This window comes from Leuciscus leuciscus (genome assembly GCF_965113295.1).
Source record: "Leuciscus leuciscus genome assembly, chromosome: 18".
Taxonomy (NCBI): domain Eukaryota; kingdom Metazoa; phylum Chordata; class Actinopteri; order Cypriniformes; family Leuciscidae; genus Leuciscus; species Leuciscus leuciscus.
In genome coordinates this window covers 17,702,193-17,711,313 of record NC_138742.1, presented here as the reverse complement: position 1 = coordinate 17,711,313, position 9,121 = coordinate 17,702,193, and the positions used below count along the sequence as shown (strand labels likewise).

The 9,121-nt window shown below is 38.1% G+C and overlaps 1 protein-coding gene across 2 annotated transcripts; it reads right to left on the bottom strand.

Annotated features, from left to right (window-relative positions):
• Window positions 1–1,074: 1,074 nt before the first annotated feature.
• lrrc38a (leucine rich repeat containing 38a) lies at window positions 1,075–9,112 on the bottom strand. 2 transcript variants are annotated; one of them, XM_082144384.1, is made up of 3 exons: window positions 8,936–9,112; window positions 7,268–8,698; window positions 1,076–2,248 (listed from the first exon to the last, which is right to left on the bottom strand). In XM_082144384.1, the coding sequence occupies exons 2-3, from the start codon at window positions 7,893–7,895 to the stop codon at window positions 2,004–2,006; spliced, it is 873 nt and encodes a 290-aa protein (XP_082000510.1). In that variant the 5' UTR covers window positions 7,896–8,698; window positions 8,936–9,112; the 3' UTR covers window positions 1,076–2,003. The 2 variants fall into 2 exon arrangements, with proteins under 2 accessions (XP_082000511.1, XP_082000510.1); XM_082144385.1 differs by lacking the exon at window positions 8,936–9,112 and having other exon boundaries at window positions 1,075–2,248; window positions 7,268–7,923.
• Window positions 9,113–9,121: the final 9 nt, after the last annotated feature.

The following is a 9,121-nucleotide window of genomic DNA, read 5'->3' as shown; positions in this document are numbered from 1 at the left end:
CAAGGCAATTTTGAGGAGAGGAACTGAGAAATGGCAAGGGACAGGAGGAGACATGATTAGTCAAATATTCAAAACCCATCCTCAGTAGCGGTGTCTGAATTCAACTCAACTGGCCCACAGACACGTAACCATAGCAACAAGAAGATCTGGATGTTGGAGAATCATAGCCTTATTTTGACAAATTCTTCCCTCTGTCTCATTCAACTTTTCGCCTAGAAAATGAGTTGGGAGAAATGAGCACATAGTATGTTTTCCATTCTCTCTCATCTCCATCTCGAGGGGTGATCGTGGAGTCTATAGCTCTCTGTCGTCGGTTTCATTTATGACGCTGCAGTAAAACTCAAACGTCACTGTTGCTCAGTCATGGATAGCTGACATCAACAGCAAATATATTAAGCTTGATTTTAGAAGCTTTCATCAAGAGAAAAAAAGCATCCCCCAGCAACCTAAAAAACGAAATTGTATGTGCAGTAGAAGCCAAATGAGATTACATAAAGGAACTGCATTTGCTCCATTGTTTGCTTTGCACTTTGAAAGCTTCCAGGGCTTTCTGGGTCAAAGGAAAAGGAGGAATGATATATCATGTCATTGGTTGCACCTGCAGGAACTTGCTGTTATTTTGGTGGCAGAAAGCAGGACTGCTTCGGCTTCAGACAATATGAAGAGAAGATTTTATAGAAAATAATTATTTGAGCTAAAAAAAAAAAGTGTATAATGAAATGTAATATTATAGTCTCTGTTTTGGTCTGTGTGCTGGGACTCTTAGTTTGAAGTTCTTTCTGTTATGTTTTGCCTAGTTTCCCTTTTCCTGTTTAGTTTGTTTGCTTGGTTGTCATGGTGATTCATTGTTTCATTGATTCGTCTCTCACCTGTTCCTCATCATCTGTGTATTTAAACCCTAGTTATCTTCTGTCCATGGTCTTGTGTTGAAGTTTTGTGCTGGTGCGTATCTCTGTATGGTTCCTGGTGTTTATTAAATGTAAGTTAATCGTCCTACCGTGTCAAGCCAGCGTGTGACTACATATGAAAATAATTTACCTCAAGATTTACTCACCAGATACATAATTTCTTCATACCATTAGAATTAAGTTATCAGAATTGGGGTCAGGTATATATGCAAAAAAAAAAAAAAAAAAAGATTAAGACATGATATTAATCATTTCAAACACTTTGGCGTCAATGTTTATTTAGTCATAACATAGAGTAAAAAAGGAAAGAATTGACTAGACAGAATTGACATAAAATGAAAGACAAAAAGTTCCCTTTTAATTTAGCCTTTAAAATACCTTGATTACTTGATATATCATTTTGACCCATTGTAACTACTATATTAAGAGTATGCATGACATTTATGAAGTTGTTGTAGGTTACAGACAACAGCCAAACATGTCTTACAATATTTATAATGGTGTTTTGAACCCTTCTCTTGAAAAACATTTACATTACAATATGCTCATTTTATGTTAATTCTTTGGTGATAAGTGCCATTATGGTTTATGAAAAAGGGCTTACAGTATGGCTCACTGGGATTGTGTGCAATGCCTTCTGTACTTTAAAGTGCAAGTAGCTAAACCTCACTACAACAGAGCAAGATACATGTACATAATACCAAAAATAACTCATGTAGAAAATACTAACTCGCACATCTCATAAAAAGACCATTGTTGCTGTCTAATGTCAAAATATAATGCTGATTACTTTTGAATACAGGGGCATGAGACAGTGGTTTTCATAAACTGCATGTTCAGGAACAGTTTTAGTCTTAAGGCTCAATTCAATCATTGGTGTTCAAGTATAAAAATATGATGCTTCTTGCAAGCAACACGGATGAAGGTTGTGAATCACGAGATGCGAGACAGCAGCCTCACCTTAGTTGCACGAGGCCTAATTCAGGGTTCTTTTGTCATGGAAATAAGGTGAGTCACCCCTTTATCCAATCCCTTGGCTTCCTATCTGTTGAATTATGGGTAATTTGTAACTTCCATTCTGTCCAGTAAGTCCCCTCATTCCTCTGTCTCCTCTTCATCTGTCCTTTTGGATTTGAGTCGCTGGAAACAGTGGATAGTGGAAGCCAAAAAGAAACTGGCAATAATGGCTACCACTGAAATACAAATTCCAGAAAAAATCACTATAAGATAATCAGTGAGAGTCAGCAATCCCCGACACTCCCGGAAACTGTCCTCAGAAAGCTCAATGAGTGACACCTGCCGCCCGTCCACTGGAAGAGAGCACTCCATACCCTCTAACCCTGTAAAAGAGACAGATGAAGAGGGGAAAAAATTATTGTGGAAAATACATAGTTTCTGAAAATAAAAAATGTGGTGTTTTTATATTTTTATTCCACTTCACTTTAGATAAATAGATACATACACAGATACATACATGAACATTATTAATGCTCCCCGCCCCAGCCCAGACCTGAATGTCTTCTAACATTGTATACAGTTTAGTAACGAACATGATGCAGGACAACAACTGACTTCAGATGCTGCTTAAAAAAAAGCACACTCCAGATAAAAAATACACAATGTAGCCTTAAAAGTTTGTAATAAATTCTACGTTGAACCAAAATACTTCTTTCTAAAGTTACTTTTTGTAATGTCTTTCAATGCTTTTCTCACCTAACATGTATGACTTAATTTCACAGCCAAAATTGATGTGCGATTAATTAGATTACAATTTTTAATTGCTTGACAGCCCTAATACACACACACACACACACACACACACACACACAAACACACACGTCTTTCCATAGACGTAATGATTTTTAAACTATACAAACTGTAAATTATATCCCCTTACACTAACCCTACCCTTAAATACCCACCACACACAACTTTCTGCATTTTTACATTTTCAAAAAACATCACTTTGTATGATTTATAAGCTGTTTTCCTCATGGGGACAAAAAAAATTGTGGATTAAATTATGGATATTGACATCTTTGTGGGGACATTTTGTCCCCATAATGTAGGGTTTACCAGGCCCCCTACACACGTAAGCTTAGTTTTTTGTTTTTTTGTTATTGTGTTATTTTTGTGTTATTGGACTAGGGAGGAAGTTTAGAATTATAAAATATACAGTATATTTTCATAGTACACATTACTTAAAATGAATGTAATTTCTCATTATATGACAGCTTCAAAAGAAATGCCTTGGAAAAAAAAGGTACATTGAATCTTTAGGTGAAGAGTCAATGGAACATCTAGTTTGGTCTCGCATGACGAGTGTTCAGTTTCCGGACTTGTGTGAGTTTCCGAACCAGCTCACATGTCAGGTCACGAATGTCACAAGCATCCTTAGCTGCACAATATCATGCACAAACATTATGGAAGTTTGAACAAAGCACCATGTTTTGTCATTTTTTAAAATCTCAACCATCCATTACATATTATGATCGAATGAAAGCCAATTTGCACGAAAATGTACAAACATTTCAGGTATACTGTGAAAATTCAGCTTTGCATCACAGGAATAAATTATTGTTAAAAATATATTAAATTGAGATTTTAATATTAAATATTAATATATATATATTATAAAATATGAATATCAAATTTTTATATTTCAAAATATAACTGTTTTACAGTATTTTGATCAAATAAACGCAGTCTTAGTGAGCATTTATTCTTAAAAAAATATTTAATGAACTTTTGAATGTTGTGTATCGAAAGAAAGTTCAGCTGTTTTTAAACTTATTCTTTAATTTTACTGCCCGTTTCAATTTATATTTCCCATATAAAACCCCATTTCATTTCTCTTTGTTCAGCTCTTTAGTGCCATTTGATGGTCACATATTCAGACAGTGTATGCTTCAAAGGATAATAAATGAGCAAGTGGACTTCATTAACACACACACACACACACACACACACACACACACACACACACACACACACACACACACACACACACACACACACACACACACACACACACACACACACAAACTCAAGGCTATATATCCAGCTGAACGTGTAATAACACATAACAGTATTTCATTTAAGTGCTTTTATGATGGGTAAGCTACACGATTGAGGTTGTTTTCCAAATTCATGCTTGGTTTGCACTGGAACACAAAGTGTTCAAATCTGTTGCTCTAAGGCCTCTGCAAATGATCTAAATAAAAATATAAAAATCTTAATATCATTACTAATGCCAAATCTTTGTTCCCACTCAAATATAGTATAGCCTACACATGATCTATAGGAAATAAGACTACATAAATATAATGTTACAGAAAAAAACATATTATGATATAATCAGTACATACAGAAATATTCCCTATACTGTAGCATGGTGGTATTATTATTTGGAAAGGTTTGTATCTAGCAGAAACACGGTTGCAAATATGACTCAGAAAACTCCCATTACATAACGGCATGATAAGAAGTGAGATGGGATGCTTTCCAATCCCCCCCTCCCCTCCCCTCCCCTTATGGGAAACATTTGTGAAATTTTCCTTGTTGGTTTGTATTTGGATTTTCACAGAGGGAGTTTTAATCTCCTTTCAGCCGTGTGATCAGCGGACACCAGATGACAGATTTAAAGCGGAACATCGCCTACGTAATACAGCCACGCTGACAGACAGACACAACAGAGCGGCAGAGCTCCACAGCTCCATCTCTCCTTTAATTGCGTTCATGCTCAAAGCCCCTTGTGATTCTGTGTAGCTCTTTAGGAGCATATTATTCTTTAGGAGAGAGAGAGAGAGAGAAAAAATGATTTTTTTTTATTAAAATAAAAGAAACACCATTCTCAGTAATAACCGTCCATGTCATAATACAATGCCACCATGTTTGTGCATGTCATTGGCCAAAGTCAGTCGACATCATCATCAAACGTGTGAGGCAGTAAGTGTGGATGAGTCACTCCATCCAGAAGGGGTTTTCCACATGCAGAGGATTCAGTGACCTCAGCCTCCTTTGTTGAGTCTGTCACGTGGCTGTTTGCCCATCTCTAAGAGCTCATCTGACGTTTCATCATGCTAGAGCTTCAGTGTTTTACACTGGAGATCCCCAAAGCGAAAATCACAAATGACTAACACGCACATGCTTTTACCCATTTAGAAAATCCTCACATCAGCCACAAGCTCAGTCAGCCGACTAGTGTCGTATTGCCTGCTGTCACCACATATGTGTAACGAGAGCCATGTTCTTGTGTTCGCAACAATGAAATGAATCAAAGCTTCACCTCTGGTGTGTTATAAAGCTGAATATATGAATCTCATTATCATTAGGTTTCTCCGTTCAGATTACACTGAATTAATTCAATACATTTGATTAGTGTGCTCAAAATCCTAGGCTACATGAGCCTGACAAATTCCATGCTTTTTTGCTATAACGGTGCATGTGTTATCTTGTGGTAAATACATGACTTGTTCACTTCATTGTGGTGATATATGATGTGGTAACCTCTCAGGCTCTGTCTGTTGACCTTTGAGGGTTGTTTAAAGAGTTGTGTGTGTGCCTGTCACATATGTGGATGTCACTACACACACTTTGCTTACATTTTAGTGGAAATCTTAGTTCTTGCTCTTGATTATCCACCTGAATATCAAATTACCAGGCAACTGAAAGTGTGCCCGAGGTGTGCTATCATCAGTATCAGATTCAATGTTGGGTTGAATAATGGATGTGACGTGTTCATCCATACCCAAGTGCAAGAATTACAACACTGTAAGGGAGTTTAAACTAGACTATCTAAATTAAAGACTACATTATGGTGGATTCTGATGTATTTAAAGGACTGTCATTTTTGTTAGAATTACAATAAAAAATGATATAATTTTTTCCTGCAGTCGAACCCCCCAGCATTTATAGCATTATGTAGCTACTTAACACCACGGTTATGGGTTTAATTGTCAAGAAATGCATGAACTGATAAAATGTATACCTTGAATGCAATGTCAATTTCAGTAAAAGTGTCTGCCAAATGTATGCATATAAATATATAATATCTGGACTGTTTAAAACAGCTCGGCACATTTTAATCAATATAGACTCCTCTGGTTTTTCTCTGCACTTGTTCATCAATACAAAATGTAATTACACAATTTAAATGAACATAAATGGTAAGACAAGATTACTTAAGGATATTGTAAATACTGTACATTCTTTGAAGAAAAGAACCCTCAAGAAATATTCATTAAATATTTAGTTTTTTTAAACCAAAATAAAATATTTTTAATTTAAAGTAGCATGCATAAGGATTTAAAGCAATAGTAAACTCAAAGTTAATACCCAAGACAGTTAACATTGTTAATGACTTGTTAAGAATCTGCAAATGTGTCGTTCATAAAAGAGTGTGCAAGGTCAATAGACTGCAAACATTTGTGAATGGGTGAAAAGTTATTGTTTACAAATAGAACTGAGTTAATATCATTACTTTGAAAATGAACTGCTTTATTAGTTACAACCATAAAAATGTAAAAACAATATAGTCATATATGATCTCAGACTCTTGCTTCAAATCATAAGCTACAGAATTATTCAAATAAATAGTCTGAATATTAAGCAAATCTTTCCCTAAATATGGAGGTTAATCCTATCAGGAAGATTCACATCTATGAGGATAACTATGATTTAAGAAAGTAACATTTCTCAAATGTTTATAATATTTGGTTAAGTTTCCAACAGTATACAATATATAATGTATGTGTGACCAAAACCCAAACAATTTTTTTTTATATTGACAAGTTTGTAACATGCAACTTAATGTTAGTGTCTCTTAAACAGACACAGGGGGAGAAAAGTGACCTGTGCTTCTAAGGGACAGTGAGGACCATGCATTCATATTTGATGTAGCTGTCTTGACCTTAAACTTAGACTAGTGGTAAGTGACCTAATGACCAATGGATAGTGTATACAAGAGGGTACAGTTCCCTAATTTTTTTCCTTTAGTTACTCAAATTAACGTCAACCAAGAGAACAAGACATGAGATCAAAATTAGGGAACATGTTGTGTGGCATATGTTTCATGAATTATGCACAAGAATATTTTGCATATTCTAGTGATCACCTAAAGTGTGTCTCTATCCCAAACAAAATCAGTTCATCCACATGTATGACCTAGTCAGAAAATAGATATTCTCACTTCTCACCCTTAGTGTTATTGACCATTTGAATCTTCCACAGGTGAACCACCACACACTGTGAAGGGTTCAAGTGATTGAAAAGGTTTCTAGTGTTTATAGGAAAAAATAGTATGACATTATTTCATGCAGATGGATGCAGATCACGAAAGCAAGATTTAAGAAGCTTACCAGTTGGAAGCTTGTGACGATTTTCTAACAGCCACAGGAAGAGTTTGGCAAAGTTGCAATTGCATACCCAGGGGTTCCCTTCCAGGCGTATCATCCGCAAGGAAGGCAACTGGCTCAACACCCCGACGTCCAGGCCAGAGAGGGCATTCCTCTCCAGTTCGAGCTCTCGTAAGGAGGTGAGGCCGAAGAAGGCGTCCTGGCTGATCATATTCAAATACGGATTGTTCCCCAGCCGTAGCTTTATCAGACTACGGGACTCCCCAAAAGTTCCAGAGGGTATCTCAGTCAAGTTGTTGCTCCCCAGGTCTAGATAGACCAGTCTGGAGGATGTACTCAGAGTCCCAGGCTCCAGGCTCGTTAGGGAGTTATTTCTCAGATCCAGGTAGACCAAATCACTGTAGAGAACCAGGAAATCAGAAGGGATCCAGGAAATCCAGTTGTCAGACAGAAGGAGTCTCCGTATGTCCAAAGGGATAGAGTCTGGAAGACGGGTGAGTCCTTGACCTGTGCAGTCCACGGTGTGATGGTCCGGACACAAGCAGCTAGATGGGCAGTTATACCCCCAAGTTAACAAGGTAGAGGATAGCAAGGCAAGGAAAGGCTGAAGCCAATGAACACATGAGAACATTGTCAAGAGGGTGCGAGGTGAGGGGGAGATCGGGGGGGATTAAGTGAGGGAGGTCTGGAGAGGGGTAGAGGAGAGGGGATGGGGTAAAGGGTCAGGGGGCAAGATACTAGGAAAGGGGACAGGGGCGCATCTGAAGATGACAGGAGTCAGGGTTGTCGCGAAGGCATCTTTCCTTGTCTCCTAGATTGCAATCTACCAAGGCTTGAGCAGCAGCAAGTGGCTACAAAGACACGGAGCTCTGTTTTCCAGGAGATCATGTAGCAGGCAGTGTGGGTCGTGTGGCAGCCCGCTGGCTCTGAGCTTGAAAGGGGAGGAGAGACAGCGATCGAGAGAATGTGTGGAAGAGAGAGAGAGCGCGCGATGTGAGGGATTAGCAAAGAGGTAAATAGAGACGAGTGAACTAGAGACTGCGAAGCGCTGGGGGCATGGAGAGGGGAGGGGAATGTGACGACGGAAGGGGAGGTGTAGACCACTCAGTTTACCCACAGTCAGAAGGGAATTCTGGTTCTTTAATTCAAATGTACACTATGTGCTGATTTGTATCTTGGTCCATTCGCTTCTGCTCTTGATTGAGAGACATTTGAACTGTGGTGCCCATAACACATTTGACCCAAGGCTGTGGTCTTCTTCCATCCTGGATAAACAGCTAATGACTTGTTGGCAACAGTTTAATCACGTTCGGTTTCTTTTTGTTATTGTCCTTTGATTCAGTCTGCGTAGTGTCTTATTTCATATTCTGTCTCCATTGCCATGGTGATGCATGTGACGATTAACATGGAGCTGTGCGCATACAGATTACTGCCCTGAAAGTGAGAGATGGTGTGAATAACTGTGTGAACCTCAATGGAGAACATCATTGCCTTCTATTGCATGCTACAAATCAGAAATCGCATGCAAACCTTCTGACTTCGTCACAGCTGCAGACTTCAATCACATTTGTTTATATCCGGAATGTAATGGCTGTCCTAAAAATCTCAAAGCTTTCAAAACACCCACATTTTACATGAATCAAGGTGAAAACAAAAAGATTTGGACAGTACCTCTTCTCCAGTGCGTTCATGAAAGCGGTCATTACTCATCGCTTTTCCAGCTGCTGTTGTTTATTTTTGTCGCTCAGTGTTCTTAATTCATGTTTACTCCTGTGCTGCTGTAAATCTCCAGGCAAACAGAACACATGCTGTGACCACAGACAGCTTTCCTCTTACATCACATGCACTGGAGAATGG